Source organism: Lycorma delicatula, chromosome 1 (genome assembly GCF_047948215.1).
Source record: "Lycorma delicatula isolate Av1 chromosome 1, ASM4794821v1, whole genome shotgun sequence".
Taxonomy (NCBI): Eukaryota; Metazoa; Arthropoda; class Insecta; order Hemiptera; family Fulgoridae; genus Lycorma; species Lycorma delicatula.
The window spans coordinates 56,310,714-56,330,285 of NC_134455.1; the positions used below are offsets into that span (position 1 = coordinate 56,310,714).

The window sequence follows — 19,572 nt, forward strand, 5'->3', positions numbered from 1 at the left end:
CAAGAAATACTAAAGAGCAAGGACTATAACAGAAATTAAGAATTTTACATTTTAAATAAAATTGGTAACTTTGAAAGATTAAAAAATTAAAAAAATATTTTTTGTTACTGCAGACCACTGAAGTGGAATGGGCAAAAATCATTTTATAATGGTTTGAAAACCTACTGAAGCAGAAAATATAGGTGCAGAAAATTCCCAGTTAATTCTGTTTCTGAAGCAAGATATTATAGTTAAAAAAATAAAAATATATGTCATTTTTTGTGAAGGGGTGAATATTAAAAAAAAGCTTGGTAATTTGTAATCTAGTAAAAACAACAACTTTTGTAAGAAAAAAATTTGCTAAGTGCCCATGTAAATATTTAAAATTTTATTTCACCCCAAACATCACCATTCCTTTTTCCAATTTTTGGAAAAAATTGGATACATTCTTTCCCCTCAAAGGTAGTATTTGTCCATCAAGTTTGAAGAAAATCAGTCAACATGGCCAGAATAATAATACCAAATGCAGCCCAACATACATATCATTAGAATTACTGTTAATTCTACTATCTGGTTAGAATTTGTACATTAAAAACTAAATTTTCAATGAGTTTTAAACTAGTAAACTGGATCAATATCTAAACGGGATCATCACCAAACAACAAAAGAAACCATCCATTAAACCATAAATGTCAAAGGATTATTTCTCTACAGTAAATGTCTCATTATTGTCTTTCTACAGTAATTTTTAATGTATTGTAACTCATTATAAACAATGGGCATTATCACTTCTGTTACTTTCAAAATAAATCTGCTGATCAAAGTCTGTTGCTGGTTAAAATGGTAGCATAAGTTATATTATTTAGAATTTCTACGTGTCCAGGGATCTAGCAAAAACTTACAATGATTAGAAGTTACTAGAGAATAAGATACATATCAAGATATATATAAATCTGAAATTATAGATGAGTTGTAAAGATATTATTTGATGCTTGAAGTATAATAACTAAAATTCTGAACACAAAATACTGCAAGTATACATTGTATGGTACGATGTAATGGTTTGGTGAACCAAACCTAGGATCAGTACAATAAGAACATGCAGAAAAACACTATTGTAAAGTCTAATGCCTATACAAGACCATAGAAATGATCTTATTTTTCTTAGAAGTGTATTCTTATTGTGAATAACAGTGAAAACTGATCCCACCTCTGCAAGACAAAGAGTTCAAATCATTCTGCTAGAATGTATACCACAGTTACACATTTTAATATTAAATACCTCTTAAGATTTTAAATTCTCTAGTGGTTAAAAATTTAAAACAATAATTTAAAATTAACTTTAACATAATATTTTTTAATTAAATTTTGAACTACTTTTAACTGAAATAATGGTTTTAAAACTAAATTACGTAAACTATATGTTATCTAACCTCATCATCGTGTCCAGCAATAGTTGATCTGCATGATAACATTCGTGTATCCCATAATTTAGCAGTTTTATCAATTGAAGAGCTCACTATCAAGGAGCAATCAAAGCTGAATAAACAATTACTAATTTCTCCATCATGGCCAAAAAGTACTCCTACTTCCCTTAAATTGCAATTAAGTAATAAAGATTTATATAAGTTTAAGGAAGTATATGTATACAGTGTGGGCAAAAAGTCCCTTTATATGTTAATAGCATAGTACAGTTAGACATGTAGATAAACGTTGTTATGAATACAAAACCAATAAAAAAAAACTGTATATTTCTGTATTTTTCTGGTTTTTTTTCTGTATTTATTTTTTATTTATTATATATTATATATAAAATATTATATATTTTGTATTTATTTTTTCTATTTTTCTGTTGAGCAGATTGACTCTTTATCTCCCACCATAAACTGAGTCCTGTGCATGTCACTTCGGTTAGTGTGGGAAGGACATGACAGTCTCATCTTAAACCATGGTGGAAACAAGTGCTTTCACTGTCGAGGAGAGTTTGGTGGTTTCTGTGGTGTTCAGTAATGTCAGAATACAAAGAAGACAATGACAAACCATTACGAGGGATTTCGCCGCGTGGTTTGGAAAACCCCTGCCATCATGATCAACATTATTTGCATGGGAGAAGAAAACCTTTGCAACGGGAAGTGTTCATGATGCGCCACGTAGCGGAAGGCCTACCACCACTCGCATCGAAACTTGTGTTATGGCACAGTCAACTGAACGATCGCCAATGAAATCAACCCATAATTGGTCAGCAGAATTAAGCATCCTGTGATCGACTATGCAAGACCACATGCGGAAAGACTTGAATGTTTCATGTTTTTGACTATCCTTGGTGAATGAGTTGAATGATCGTGACTTGGAACAACATGTGCATGTATGTGAAATGCTGCTTGTACACTTCCTGCATGCAAATATTCAAAAAAAACATTATGTTCTCTGGCAAGTGTGCGATTTATCGTAGCTCACGAATTTGTAACATCTTTTTTTGGCCAAAACACAATCCACACTTTTATGAGGCACTTTTTGTGAGCATCTACACATGGCTAAATGAACTGTTTCCAAACTGCTGGATTGAATGTGGATCTACAAACCTTCCAGCACCACTGCCATGGCCTCCATATAGCCCAGACTTCACTACACCAGACAATATGCTGTGGGGAATAATAAAAGAAGCTGTCTGTAAACGACGATACGTGAGTAATGGTCAACTGAAAGACAGAATTCACATGGCTTTTCAAAGGATCACCCTAATATGCTGAAGTGGATGAACACAAGGACATGGCCACGCATCAACATTTGCATTGAACATGGAGGAAGTACACACTGACGGTGATAAATAAATCTTGAATCTTTGTAAAAATGTTTTTCACAATAAATTTTAATGTTAACCAGACATAAATGTTGAAATATAATGTTTTTTGTATTCATAACAATGTTTACATATCTAACTGTACTATGCTATTAACATGTAAAGGGACTTTTCACCTATGCTGTTTGTTAACACAATAAAATACACTTAAGTTATCTCTTCTCAAAATATATTCAACAAGAAATGAAAACATTCCTCATAATTTTACATTAAATAGAATAAAAAATGTAGTATTAATTTAGAAAAATAAATCTTAAAACTATTTTATGGTTATTTCCATTTGTTTTAAATTTTACAAATATCTGTAAATCTGTTTATTTTAAAGAGGATTTGCTCTTAGTCAGAATCCAATAAAAAGTACAGTTTTTCAAAATAACTGTTTTTATTAACATTTAATTTAATAGAAAACCATTTTTATAGATTTATCCATAAATATAAATTTTATGATATTCTATATTTGTTAAACGTTTATATTCCTCAATATATTTATAAACATTCTTCTATATTCTTTTTTTTTGTTTTTTTTTTTTTGTCTTCAGTCATTTGACTGGTTTGATGCAGCTCTCCAAGATTCCCTATCTAGTGCTAGTCGTTTCATTTCAGTATACCCTCTACATCCTACATCCCCAACAATTTGTTTTACATACTCCAAACGTGGCCTGCCTACACAATTTTTCCCTTCTACCTGTCCTTCCAATATTAAAGCGACTATTCCAGGATGCCTTAGTATGTGGCCTATAAGTCTGTCTCTTCTTTTAACTATATTTTTCCAAATGCTTCTTTCTTCATCTATTTGCCGCAATACCTCTTCATTTGTCACTTTATCCACCCATCTGATTTTTAACATTCTCCTATAGCACCACATTTCAAAAGCTTCTAATCTTTTCTTCTCAGATACTCCGATTGTCCAAGTTTCACTTCCATATAAAGCGACACTCCAAACATACACTTTCAAAAATCTTTTCCTGACATTTAAATTAATTTTTGATGTAAACAAATTATATTTCTTACTGAAGGCTCGTTTAGCTTGTGCTATTCGGCATTTTATATCGCTCCTGCTTCGTCCATCTTTAGTAATTTTACTTCCCAAATAACAAAATTCTTCTACCTCCATAATCTTTTCTCCTCCTATTTTCACATTCAGCGGTCCATCTTTGTTATTTCTACTACATTTCATTACTTTTGTTTTGTTCTTGTTTATTTTCATGCGATAGTTCTTGCGTAGGACTTCATCTATGCCGTTCATTGTTTCTTCTAAATCCTTTTTACTCTCGGCTAGAATTACTATATCATCAGCAAATCGTAGCATCTTTATCTTTTCACCTTGTACTGTTACTCCGAATCTAAATTGTTCTTTAACATCATTAACTGCTAGTTCCATGTAAAGATTAAAAAGTAACGGAGATAGGGAACATCCTTGTCGGACTCCCTTTCTTATTAGGGCTTCTTTCTTATGTTCTTCAATTGTTATTGTTGCTGTTTGGTTCCTGTACATGTTAGCAATTGTTCTTCTATCTCTGTATTTGAACCCTAATTTTTTTAAAATGCTGAACATTTTATTCCAGTCTACGTTATCGAAAGCCTTTTCTAGGTCTATAAACGCCAAGTATGTTGGTTTGTTTTTCTTTAATCTTCCTTCTACTATTAATCTGAGGCCTAAAATTGCTTCCCTTGTCCCTATACTTTTCCTGAAACCAAATTGGTCTTCTCCTAACACTTCTTCCACTCTCCTCTCAATTCTTCTGTATAAAATTCTAGTTAAGATTTTTGATGCATGACTAGTTAAACTAATTGTTCTGTATTCTTCACATTTATCTGCCCCTGCTTTCTTTGGTATCATTACTATAACACTTTTTTTGAAGTCTGATGGAAATTCCCCATTTTCATAAATATTACACACCAGTTTGTATAATCTATCAATCGCTTCCTTACCTGCACTGCGCAGTAATTCTACAGGTATTCAGTCTATTCCAGGAGCCTTTCTGCCATTTAAATCTTTTAATGCTCTCTTAAATTCAGATCTCAGTATTGTTTCTCCCATTTCATCCTCCTCAACTTCCTCTTCTTCCTCTATAACACCATTTTCTAATTCATTTCCTCCATATAACTCTTCAATATATTCCACCCATCTATCGACTTTACCTTTCGTATTATATATTGGTGTACCATCTTTGTTTAACACATTATTAGATTTTAATTTATGTACCCCAAAATTTTCCTTAACTTTCCTGTATGCTCCGTCTATTTTACCAATGTTCATTTCTCTTTCCACTTCTGAACACTTTTCTTTAATCCACTTCTTCTAATCTTTAATCTTTAATCTTCTTCTTTAATCCATTTCTTCTATATTCAGAAACATTAAAAAGTGTCTTTAAATATTTCTGGGTTTGCATGTTCCATCATGCATGCAATAAATGCTATATGGTAATGTAACAAATTAAATTAACTGTTCCTAGAAAAGTATAACAGTCTAGGAATGAAAAATATACTACTAGCATCAGAAATTACTTTAAAATTAATTATACCAACTAAGAGCAGACTTTAAGCTTAATTACAGTTCTAATCATATTATTAATTTAACCTTTTTTTGCAATTTTTGGCACTCTTACTATTGACCACTAAAAAAATAAAATTTTTTTGTCAGCTCTAATACAAAAACACACTCGTGTGGTGTTATATCTCTCAAACTACATGAACTCATTCCACTTACTGTAATGAATTATCGAGAACATGATAATTTACATGAGCAATATTCATTAAGATAAAACAGTCAAAAATGGGCATCTAATAAATCCTTTAACTTTCAGTTATAAAATTTGTTCTTTGCAAATGAGAATCTTAGGTTAAATAAAGATCTAGGATCCATTATAAAGTAGCAATTTTCATTTGTTTTTTTTTTTTTATTGTTGAAATATATTATGGTAAGGTATAATCAGGTATACAATTCTTAAATATAAAATTATTTAAATTTAAGTATGGTTGGTTAAGTAATATTTGTCATATTATAACAAAGGACTTCAGACAAGTTACATTTGTGGTCTCTTCTAATACAATAAGGTACTTGTAACTTCCAACTGATAGACTAATTAATGTAATAATTACAATACTTGGTCTTTAGGTCAGATGGTCTTGGGTTCAATGTGCTGCCAGAAATGGAATTTTTTCATCTGTCACTTCATTTATCTCACTTTATTATTAAAAGGTGAAACAAAGCAAGTTCAAAGTGATAAACTGAATTAACACGAAGCATCAAGAATTCTATTTCACAATCATTCTTTCCAGTAAATGAAGTATAAAGTACCTCTCATCATAAGCATCTTGAAAATATGAGGAAATTGCAAATACTGTAATTTTGAGTTAGATACCAAGTGAGGAATTTTTTGTTTTATTTGACTGAATGTGTAAAGCTAGCTACAGTCTACCCAAATGGTAATACCCACTGATAGATTTTTTTATATGCTCTCTCCTTGACAGTGTTGATAAAACATACATAAATACTTTTGCAGAATACATTGTTTGTATGTTACTTGCAGATCTTCATGGTGATATGTCTTTTATTTGAAAGGTTATGGGGTTTAAATTCCATTAACTCTAGGCACTTTTCATATGCTTCAAAGTTTATTTCTTATATTGTTTTCAACACACATTAGGACTTCCTGTGATGACAATTATTTCTTTAAAAAAAATTATTGTAGACTAAAAGAATTCCAGCAATGCAATACAGAATTTAACAGACATAAATTTTCATTAAAAAATATAAATCAATCATCACACATCATTAATCATCAGTTCTTATCAAGAAGTGCAACAATATTTTACATACAAATTTTCCTTAGTTCAGGATAGTAAATGCAGTATTAAATGCCACACTAAAAAACTTGCTTGCTTGGTTCTAAATAAACTATTTCTTAATTTTTAATAAATTAATTATCTTCTAATAAAATGCAGGAAATTTAAATTCTGGGTAAAGATATGAAGTTGGATCTTCATCTTCATCAGTTCAGGAGTTATTCCCTCTCGAATTTTACTGATTTACTTCTAGCTCAATTGTTGGTCATTTTGAGTCCTATATTAGAGTCTCATTGAGATTTTGTTAAAAGTTAAAGCAACCATGGTAAAACAATAAAAAAATTAACTTGGGGACCCTGCAAAATCCAATCAATCTCAAAATTATAGTATGCCGTGAATAATGGCATACTATAATTTTGTATGTAAAATCATGAATGATTTTACATGAATGAAAAATCATTCATGTATGATTACATCATAATGAATATGGATGTAGGACCCAAACTGGCATAAACAAAACTAAAAATAGTTATTCTTTTTTTTACTGAATGGAAGGTTTTTATTTCAAACTAGATTAGAAATAGTCCCCCGTTAGGATCTCCGGACTAGTAGTCCCTAGTGGGGACTACTAAGGAAGGGGTCACCAGAAAAGTAAAAAATAACATTCTACGAGTCGGAGCGTGGAATGTTAGAAGCTTAAAAAAGGTTGGTAGGGTAGAAAATTTAAAAACGTAAAATGGATAGGGTAAAGGTGGATATAGTAGGAATTAGTGAGGTTCGGTGGGAAGAGGAAGGGGACTTTTGGGCAGGTGACTTTAGAGTAATTAACTCAGCGTCAAATAATGGGTCATGCATCAAAAATCTTAATTAGAATTCTATACAGAAGAATTGAGAGGAGAGTGGAGGAAGTGTTAGGAGAAGACCAATTTGGTTTCAGGAAAAGTATAGGGACAAGGGAAGCAATTTTAGGCCTCAGATTAATAGTAGAAGGAAGATTAAAGAAAAACAAACCAACATACTTGGCGTTTATAGACCTAGAAAAGGCATTCGATAACGTAAACTGGAATAAAATGTTCAGTATTTTAAAAAAATTAGGGCTCAAATACAGAGATAGATGAACAATTGCTAACACGTACAGGAACCAAACAGCAACAGTAACAATTGAAGAACATAAGAAAGAAGCTGTAATAAGAAAGGGAGTCCGACAAGGATGTTCCCTGTCTCCGTTACTTTTTAATCTTTACATGGAACTAGCAGTTAATGATGTTAAAGAACAATTTAGATTCGGAGTAACAGTACAAGGTGAAAAGATAAAGATGCTACGATTTGCTGATGATATAGTAATTCTAGCCGAGAGTAAAAAGGATTTAGAAGAAACAATGAACGGCATAGATGAAGTCCTATGCAAGAACTATCACATGAATATAAACAAGAACAAAACAAAAGTAATGAAATGTAGTAGAAATAACAAAGATGGACCACTGAATGTGAAAATAGGAGGAGAAAAGATTATGGAGGTAGAAGAATTTGGTTATTTGGGAAGTAGAATTACTAAAGATGGACGAAGCAGGAGCGATATAAAATGCCGAATAGCACAAGCTAAACGAGCCTTCAGTAAGAAATATAATTTGTTTACATCAAAAATTAATTTAAATGTCAGGAAAAGATTTTTGAAAGTGTATGTTTGGAGTGTCGCTTTATATGGAAGTGAAACTTGGACTATCGGTGTATCTGAGAAGAAAAGATTAGAAGCTTTTGAAATGTGGTGCTATAGGAGAATGTTAAAAATCAGATGGGTGGATAAAGTGACAAATGAAGAGGTATTGCGGCAAATAGATGAAGAAAGAAGAATTTGGAAAAATATAGTTAAAAGAAGAGACAGACTTATAGGCCACATACTAAGGCACCCTGGAATAGTCGCTTTAATATTGGAAGGACAGGTAGAAGGGAAAAATTGTGTAGGCAGGCCACATTTAGAATATGTAAAACAAATTGTTGGGGATGTAGGATGTAGAGGGTATACTGAAATGAAACGACTAGCACTAGATAGGGAATCTTGGAGAGCTGCATCAAACCTGTCAAATGACTGAAGACAAGAAAAAAAAGATTTTATTAGAAATGAAATACCACTTATAGAAAGTATATTTAAACTATATATATATATATATATATATTCTTTAATTTTACTATATTTTCTTTCTTACATCTTACTTGTTCAATCGGATATCCCACAGTCTAACTGTTTTATCAAACGATCCTGTAATTAATTGTTTTCCATTATTACTGAATTGTACATTGATTACTTCTCCTGAATGGCCATGCAAAACAGACAGTTCTTGCCCTAATTAGAAAGAGAAAATTAACCTCATTTAAAATATTATATTCACTAATATAAATATTATATTATGTTGCACTAGTTCAGTAAACTTTAAGAAAATATTTTTTCACTTATGTCAAAAACTTATCTCAAAATTTCTTATTTATGTCAAAACAATTTAATGGAAATTCAGCTTTACAGAATGATTTTAAAATTAGAAAGTAACAAATTAAGAATTAAGTGTATAAGACATTAACAATAACTGAAAAGTATTTTCTTATTTCTTTTAAAATATAAAATCAAAATTTTAGAAACAGTAATTACCTTGTTAATAAAACCAGATAAGGATTTACTCAGTTTTATTAGTTGATTTATAGGTATAAATCAACATATTTATACTTATAATCATGTAGTAGCTAAATCTTCAATCAGAAGAAATCATTAAAAAAAATCTTTTTACTCTTATTATTTTATTTAATATTTATTTTTTTACTCATAGAATAACTGACAGAATGAGAATGTTTTAACATTTACGCAATGCTCCAATGCCTACATCGAATGAAAGAAAATTAAATTACTTAAAACATCAATAAAAGTTTAAGGAAAAAAAGATATATTGATAGGTTTCAGACACATATACTTTATTCCTATACCAAATTGTGTTTTGACAATTATACTTATGAACACTTTCATGTTCTTGAAAAGCAAAGAACATTGGTATATTAATAGACCAATTATCAAATAAAAACTGGGATTTTCTTTGGCTTTGAATTTTTAATCAAATCGGTAAATTTATCAAATAGACAATACTCAGATGCTTATTTAGTAAATGTCCACTTTTATAGAAACTTAAAACCATCTATGTTTAAGTTTCTATAAATTAGGCTTAGTTTTTTTTTTCTGTAGGAAACTATTATATACGATTAACAAAACAAAAAAGCAGGATGCTAGTAATCCAAATAAATGGTAATTAAAGCTACAAATTTTAAGCTTGCTTCTTCAGCCAAAATCTGGATCACTGTTACACTAAGTTGAAAACATTATTTTTTTCTTTTCATTTAAGCATTCATTTTTTTTTTTTTTAAATGACTGTAGAGAAAAATTTTAGGTGCAATAACTTTACTTGCATTTCGGTCAATTAATTGTATTTAAATTTGATAACATTGGAAAAATAGGATCGATCACGGTCTTCTTTTTACTACAATTTTAAAAAACCTTAAAATGTTTAAAAAACAAACCTGTAGCTAGGCTGTAGAGCCGAGCTGTCATATCCATTGAGGCAGTAGCAATCATTTCTTTTTCTGGGTTGAACTGAACCATAACCACTTCACCATTATGACCCCAGAGGGTATGATAACATTCACCTGTGTCTGCCGACCAAATTTTTGCAGTTTTATCAAATGATCCTGTCAAAATTTTGTCCCTACAAAATATTTTTGCTTTTTCATTCTTAAGAATAAGGTTTCTAATAAATACAGTAAAAATATGATCAGAAACTCTCTAACTGTGATTCATTTTATGTCTACTTGAATTTTTTTTGAAGAACTAATTTTAATAATAGTTTAAAATAACTTCTGTTAATAAATAGCAAAGAGTGCTTTTCTAATAAAAATTAAAAGTGAAAGTAGTAGTAACTTGTTATTAGAATGACAAAATCTAGTTAACTTTTATAAAAATAAAAAAAACTACAAAAAATTACTAATGTTCTAAAAAATAAAATTAATTTGTTCTAATATATTTTTTATTTCTTAATAAAAATGAGTAATGTATAAATCTCTTTTTTAAAAATAAAACTATATTGAACAATATTACCTACAAATAAGCAACAAAATAAAATTTAAATACAATTATTTAAATGATTTTAAAATAAATACAAATACAACATTAATGGCCAACCAAGGTATTCCACACACATATACATGTAAAGTGTGTGTAGTACACATACTTTCATTTCATTGGGTGCTGAAATGAAAACAAGCTGCAAGTTAAATAAAAAATGTAAATAAAACAAGATTGTTAAGAGATTAAAAATAAAATAAAGAATAATAAAATTTTAACTAATCAGTATATAGTTTCACCTACATAATTAATTATTATTCTATCCTATTCAGTATTTGATTTCAAAAAAGTAAATTTATTTTTTCAAGTAAAAAGTAATTTGAGATAAATGTCAAAAGAGATTAGAAAATAAATGATGTGCTAAAAAGTAGTTGAGGAGAAGAATTCAAATATATTTATTTCATATATGATGAAAAATTTATGTAAAGCATTTTAAACTATTGTTAATAATCAGAATTGAAAATTTTTCTTCACGTAATTATTTAATCTTAAACTAAACAAATTAAGTTTAATGCAATATTTCCTTATCTACTTTCTTTGCTAGCTTTTCAGAAATCTATTTTGTATTATAATTATTTTTTTGACCATAACTATTATAGTCATTAGTCCTTTTCCATAATAATAATAAAAAAAAAGAATATCTTTTCCTTCCTGATAAAAACACTATTAACTTAGCCAGAAGCTAGTCTTGTCAAACATCCAGAAGAAGACATGTCAAAGGATGTTAAAACCATATCAAAGAAAATAAAGTGACAAGGATGTAAAGATGCCTAATAGCATCCTAATTCCTTACCTATGCAGTTTTAACCTCCTGCATTGCTGCTTTTTGTTTATAAACCAAACACACACAAATTTGTTTTCTTGTACACCATCCTGCTATGTGTCTGAATTTTGGCACTCAAAACACCACAATTAGTTGGGATGAATGGATTAAAATCTCATCAATGAAAACCTTTAACTTCTCAGGGTTTGTTGAATGTCAGGATATGCAACGTGAAGGGTACAACTTCTCCATTTCGTCGTACGTTCAATCTTCTACAAGCAACAACTCCTTATTGATAAAGCTCTTCGACGAACTCTTCTGTGCAGTTTAGCAGGTCTCTGCAAACAACACCCTTGAAAGTTTTTAATGTGCTATATGTGACTCATTTGATTTGAGTAGCTGTGATGACTGTAGGTCGTTGACAGTCTCAACAAACAATCCTATCACAATCTATTTTGATTCCTTAACAGGTCCTCCTGCTGCTTCTGTGAGTCTATGAACAATTACAAAAGGACTTATTTTGGCAAAATTCCATTTTTTTTCTTTATCATCAAATCTATTTTGGAATCACTTCACTAACCTTTGGTAAAACTTGGTTTAATCCTTTTTCCATATCACTGAACTCTAAGTAATTCAGCATACATGCTTTAATCTTTGCAAACCTTTGCAAAGACAAAGGTTCTCCTGGAACAGGGTTTTTATGTGGATTCTCTGTCACAGAAATCATGGAAGTTGAAGTTTCCGTATATTAAGTTTCATCAGTTAAGATTCACAAGGTACAAGCAGAGTGAGTGGTATTCCCTGGATCATTGATCCTGCTTGCGTTTCCTCAGTCAGCCACCTCCCACAGATTTAACTTGGGCTGGGGAGTCAGGTACTGCTTGACCTACTATACTGACATCCCAGTGCTTGTACGTAGCAGTAAGTGTTCTGATACCCTTAGTCATGTGACAATCCCTGGCAAGGGCGGAAGTGACAGACTCACACTAATCGGCGCAAGACTTTCGCAGAGCTAAGCTCACCCTCAATCCGGCTCCACATCGGGAAGAGGAATGGGATGAGCAATCCCAGTCCGCTACCCGCCCATCGTCAGCAAAAATACAGATCACGGTCATACCTCCCAACCCTGCCGCAAACAGCGAAACCGAGAAGCACAAGCACAACCACAACCAGCTTGGACCGTCAATCCTGTACTCCAAGGGCAGTTCCTGAGCAACCCCGTTGACCGGCATAAATGAAAATACTGTGTTGTTGTCCGCCTCTGACGTCTGCGTAGATGTTATTGCATGAACGTGGAGTGGGATTTCGTCCATGGCATTATTATTACTATTATCAATATAATAATAATACTATAATATTGCTTCTTGGCCTCTCGACCGATAATGTTGTTCAATCTCATACTGCGTTAGTTCATCTTTCCTGTGCTCTCTTACTGTTCTTTTTTTTGCAGGGTTTTTCAACAGTAAACTTATAAGCCGTTAACGACAGTGGCTTGGCTTGGTGGAGTGTGGAGCCCTCAAGTTTCTTGCCTGCGACTAGAAATGCTAATTTTTGGATCTAATGCTTCCAAGCATGAGCTATTTCATCCAAAGTAGAAGGCCTTGTTTGTATTCAGATTTAATCCATCTGTTGGTACTGCGGATATTACTTATGTGATGGACCATAAATTTTCTGTTCTGAAATGCTCCAACCTGAAGACAAAGTTTGATATCTACAGTTCATTCCATGTGGAAGTCCTTGAATAGGGGTGTGAAAAAAATCAATGACCCGGCTATCTGGCCACATGGTATCTTGGCTTCTTTCTTTTGTAAACTTATTGAGTGCGCAAAGATGGTAAAGGTGGTGCAGCTAATGGAGGATGATTTTTTTGCAACCGTTTTATGAAATACTTCACCATCTACGACCAAAATGTTGGGAGGTGAAGAACCAAAAGTGACATACCGTTTGCTTCATTGATCGACACTGATTATAATGTTGTAGCTCTGACAGAGACGTGGTTGACTGATGTTTACAGAGATGTCTACTTCTTTCAGAGTTCTTTCAATGATTTTCAAGCTGACCACATCTATAACAAAACTATTACTTTTTTGAAGTAAAGGTGCTTTGATTGTGTAAATAAGAGCATCGGTTGCAACTGAAGATCATATTTGGAATTTACTGATGAGGTGATCGGAGTGGAAATTTCTTGCAAGGAAGAAACCTGCTTATCAATAATAATTATTTATTGCCTATTGTATCCAAAAATGTCTTCAACAGGTACGTACTTCAAACCATTACTCACCATCCTAAATATCCTTTATTATGGCATTATAATGCTTGGTAATTTTAATTTACAACGAAAGGATTGGCCAACCTGTTTCTTTTTTACAAGCACAAACTTTTATGTCAAAAACAAAGGCGCTATTATAATTGAATCTCTAGACTTTGCTTTCCTAAATGTTCTTTTATGCGATAATAACTTAAACATGCTGGACCTCGTGGTCAGCAAGTGTGCCATAGATCTTTCTCTCATTAATAAAACTCTCATTAAGCCAAATCGTTTCGATTACGTCTTGTAATTATGTCATGAAGTTTCAGTTTCTGAAATTATCTGACACTGAAATGCATCTAAATTTTAAAAGGGGATATTATCTTGTACTAACCACGAGATATCTTGTATGTCATGGTGTAAGGTTCTACTTGCACCAGGATTTACTTACTTATCAGGATGTGGACTCAACCGCTATCAAAATCCAAGACATTATCGCTTGCTCAATCAATAAACATGATCCTCTAGCAAAAAAGAGTCTTCTAAATACTGAGCCTGGTTTTGTATAAAAAAAAAAAAATTTGCATGCTTAAACAGAAGCGGCGAGCGCATATTGATACAAAAGAACAGGTCTTCAGGTGCACTGTGGTAGTTTTTCTGATTTACAACACCTTGCCAAATTGACCATGCACAAGGATAAGGCGAGATATGCGCAGGCTGTGGAAAACGGTCTTGGGTGAAACCCATCTAAATTCTGGAAGTTTTTCTTGGACCACAGGAATGATTCTAGGTTAGTTGCACCCCATGAATAATGGCAAACATATATCTGATGAGAATTTTTCCAGTCAATTCACCAGGACTTTAACAAGGAGCAGATTATCAATTTAGAAAATGTCAACAAGGCAGTTACGCTGTTCCCTCCTTATATCTGTGCAGGACATTTTGCAAACAATGAATCAGACGAATGGGAGTTGAAATGATACCAGCTTTTGTCATTAAGGATCTCTGTGGTGTTTTAGCTTCTATACTTTCCACTATTTTCTCCTGATGCCTTGTGTGGTTAATTGACAGCATCTAACCTTTCTTTTCTCTATCTGTCACTGGTCCTGCACTTCAACAGCAAAAGCAGGTCGATGTGATTATTTCAATTTCAAAAAAGCATTTGACAAGGTTCCTTAGTATCTTCTACTGGTTGGCTGTGATGAGAGATATGCGGAGTGGTCAAAATCATACCTAACAGGAGGAAACTTTAAAGTTTGGTAGGGTGGAAAATCATCCCTCCTGTCATGCTCTATGAAGTCTAGGTTTTATTAAGGATCCAATCTTGAGTCTTTTTTATTTGTGAGGTTTATTGTGCTGCTTGCTGTTTCTTGTGATTTTCTACTATATGTAGGTGATCTAAAAGTATATAGAATCATTTTGGGTGATTATTATTTATTCCATCCTGCAGAACAGTATTGATAATGTTTTCAAGTGAGGTCTACTCATCATGCTGCTCAACCTGGATAAAATTAAGATGATCATATCATACTGAGTCTCATCTGAATCTGTTGAGACAGTGATTGGCAATGAAGGACTTTGGTATGTTAGTTGATGAGAAATTGCTCATGGAGAGGCAGACTGAAGAAGAAGCTCATGGCAGCTCATAGTTGGCAAGAATTGAAAAAGTCTTAGCCAGTTAAAAGTGGATTTTTCGAGATTTTGTAAACATTAATACTTTCATCTTGCTGTTCAAGTCCATACTTAGATGTTACTTTGAATATTCTACTGTTATCTAGAACTGCAACAGGCAATAATCTAACCTACCAAAAGAATCCAAGAAATGTATCCTTATCATGGCTTCGCCATAGGTTTGATCATCCCTACTACCTAGAATTACAAGAGAAGATCTTTAGAAATTGTTCAGTATAACTGAGCTTGAGAAAGAAGAACTGTTTAGGACTTGTATTGGACATGTATTTTTATTGATGGCTACATGGTAAATATAATATAGAGTTGAATATCATACTCAGAATCCCAGACCACTTGATAAGAAATTTTAAATGTTTCCTTCCCAGGATAAGATTGGACCTTTCACTGATTGAGAAATGTAAGGAGATTGGCCACTTCTTCGAGGACAGAATAAATTTTTGGAGTTTGAAGAAAGGAGCTTTAAAAATGAGATTGTCAAAATTGTATGTGCATTATTATCATCATGCATGTCCCATAGGAGGTATACATATTTATATACATAAAAAAATATAGAACAGTTTCTATTTCAATTAATTTGTTGTTTCAATTAGTTAAACTTCGTTGCTTCTGTCTTTGTTTCACAGCATACCAAGGTCATCTGACTGTTCTGCTGTGCACTTCATTTCCCTTTAGTGTTTCAGTTGCGTATCACCTTGTTTGTCTAGGGTGGTACGGATTCTTTGTATGGGGTGGGGGAGATGAATCAATTTAAAAAAATGTATCATCATTATTATTCCTTCCAACCAAATACACTAATTAATTTAAAATTACATAAATTTCTTTCTGTAAAATGGCATTGAATCAGTCCATGACATTGTTATCAGGTTAACTAGATCTGCAGATATAATTTTTTACACCAGTAATTCATCCCAGGACATTTACAAACATTTGTTTTTTACGTGATTCATGTAACAATCGTGGTGATTATCATTAATTATTTTAAGTTATTGGCACATAATTTAGTTTTAAATTCCATATGTAGAAATTTCCTCAGTACAGTGTCCAATTTGCTTATTATGTGATTGTTGAGTACATCATATATTTCAGATGATCATTTTTAGTAAAGAAAAAAAAAATGGAGTAGATGGCAAAAGTAAAAAGGTAGGAATAAAAAAAAAGATCACAGCTTGATTGTAGATGTTATGGAATTTGAAAGAATGAAAAGTTCTGTAATGAAAAATTTTCATAATATTGTTGTTTCTTTATGTACTTTGGAGCTCTGAATTAAAAAATTATTCTAAAAATTTGACATCACAGAATTTTTTCAAAAAATCTATAGTTTTATTTTGCAGATAGGAGTACATTGTGTAATAATTTGTGAACTGATTCTAGAGCTTAAAATAAGGAAAAAAGTTCATACAAGCATATGTCTGAAAATGCTTTGTAAAAAAAAAATTATGACCTGGTTGCACTTTCCCTGGTGAAAAGAGCTCATTGAAATTTTTAAGGCATTATTAAAAGTAGTAAACTTGATGGTTTCTTATGTTTTTGACCTAAAATCAAAGCTGATCACAGAAATGAATAACAATTTTATTCCTTATAAAGTGCCTTAAGAATCTTAAGATTTTGAAAAGGTAAATAATTTGGGAATTTATTTAATGATTACATCACAAGAATTTTTAGATTCTTATGTATCTGTAAAATCTAAAAAAAATAATGATACTGGTTTAAAAGTTGTATTGCTTAATATAGAGTCACTAATTCCCTTGTCTAACATCAGATAGTTGTTATAATGTTTCTATTTCTATTATTAAAATAATAGGCAGGTTTTGTAATAAATTATAACATAAAAATGATGTTCATGTGAAGATGAATCTTTTACTTTGATCATTACCATGATTGTACATTGTAATAATTACATTAGAAATGGGTAGATAAGCTCTCCACAGATAAAAAAAGGAACTGCCTCAGCATTTGCCTTGGTATATTGAGATACTGTGGTAAAACCTGAATAAAAGCAGCATCACAAAATATACAATTATAAAATGAAAAATATATTTGATTAAAGTCCATATTAATTATTTAAAATTTATATCATTAATGAAAGTTCCTTAAGCAAGTGTTTATAAATTCAGTTTTATTTTTTAATTTTAAGTAGTATTATTTAAAAATTTATCAACAGAGTAATATCATTTTTTTAAAAGAAAATGTTTCAATTCTATCTTAAATAAATTGATTAGAAGAATTTTTAAATGGCTCCATAATTTATTAAAAATTAGCAACAGAAACATAACACTGTTCTTTCTCATCAGTCATAATGTTCTGAGTTATACAAAAAGTGTTTTGTGTTCTTTTTGTATGGATTGCTGCTTTTGCTGCTTTTTGTATGAATTTCTTTGTTTATGTATTACTTGTTTATGTATGAGATGTGTATACAAAACCATGATATTTCAATGCATTTAATAAAATAAACTTATAAACAAGCAAATTTTGACAAAACAGTGCAACATTTCAATTTATATGAGGTATTAAATAATTGTTTCTAAGTTTTAGGGATTCCCTAACCATATTAAGATTGACATCCTTAATAACAGAAGAACATACAACCTACAGACAATTCCACTGAAGAAAGTGCTGCTAATTAGTCTGTACCTTTGGAAGAAATGCTTCATTGATGTAAAACTTTACTTTTAAAATTAAATTAACTATTTAAATTTTAGATATTATGTTTCATCACATTATTCAATGAATTTTTCTGAGTTTCCATCATCCTAAAATAGGTTGGCATAAGTAATTATTATTTGACATTTCCATATAGATAGACATTTAATACTTGTAAAGTACTGAAAAAAATGTGTACATTATCCTGTATTGAAAATGTTTAAAGTTCTTTTCTATCTTTTATGAAGAGTTGCTCCCCCTCTATAGCCTATTGCATCAGTGTTTTACATATTTATTTCCTTCTGGACTTTATTAATTTTGCTTAAATGTAGTTACTTACCCAAATGGATAATTAAAAGAAACTGCATATACCACATTTTTGTGACCTGTGAGCGTTAATAATTCCATTCCAGATTCAATATTCCACAATTTACATGTTCTATCATAACTGCCAGTTAAACATCTATGTCAGTGAAACAAAAAAACAGCATTCATATAATTAGATTATTATATTATTTTTGTTCTTAAAACAAGTTTTATTTTGTGGCATTATAATTTTTTAATTTACCTGAATCTATGGAGAATGTTTTTTTGAGGTAATGGTTTTAATTTAAATAAAAATATAAATGAAACTTGAAAGTGGTAGATATTGAAAACTGGCAAAAAAAATGGCAATGAGAGGGACTAAGAGGAAGAACTTCCACCAAACTAAACCAACGTTTTTGCTTCTTGAGTACTTTAACTAGTAAAATTTTTTTTTACACTATGCAAAACTCTTACCTGATATGGTTCTGTTCTGGGTTTTTGTTATCCCAACTACTTAATTACTTCAAATTACCAATATTATTACAAGAATGGAAAAGGTTTAATAAAAATTTTGAGAAAATAAGACTTGAAAAATAGTAAATGAAAAGTTTATCAGTTTATTAACATTGAAACAACAATGATGCAAAAAAAAGTTAATTTTCTGTTTTTTTTATAACGGAATGAAAAAAAATTAATTTTGTAGCATATAAAAAATGCTATGCCTTATCAGAATTTGACTCTTCAAGATTAAAGACACATATGAATACTCTGGCATAGATCGTTGACAGAATTAATTAATTACACAGGAATATGGTTATATCAGAGTGGTCTCAGTTTATACATGATAAAAGAATGATATTTACCTGATAATCGATTGATGAGCTAGGGATATCCACTGATAGGCTGTGACAGAAAGAACATCTGAACACAAAAATGTTACCAAATCTCTCCTGTTTAAGCTTAGAAAAAGCTTGGCATAAAGTGAAAATAAAATAAAATTTGTAATAACACTAAAATGCAGTGATGTGATTAATGAGAGTTTTTAATCTGTACATGAAAGAAGCAGGAGCAGAAGTAAAATAAAAAAATCAAAAGTAAAAGTATTGACACAAAACAAAGAATTTACCCTAACTTGCAGT

The 19,572-nt window shown here is 31.1% G+C and overlaps 1 protein-coding gene across 1 annotated transcript in view; it reads right to left on the reverse strand.

Annotated features, from left to right (window-relative positions):
* The window catches only part of LOC142317512 (uncharacterized), a 36,795-nt gene that overhangs the window by 7,099 nt on the left and 10,124 nt on the right, over nt 1-19,572 (reverse strand). The window contains exons 4-7 of the mRNA XM_075354072.1: nt 18,468-18,590; nt 10,184-10,368; nt 8,840-8,969; nt 1,413-1,572 (exon numbers count right to left, since the gene is read on the reverse strand). Of these exons, the coding sequence (XP_075210187.1) occupies nt 1,413-1,572; nt 8,840-8,969; nt 10,184-10,368; nt 18,468-18,590 (598 nt within the window). The remainder of the gene's footprint in view (nt 1-1,412; nt 1,573-8,839; nt 8,970-10,183; nt 10,369-18,467; nt 18,591-19,572) is intronic.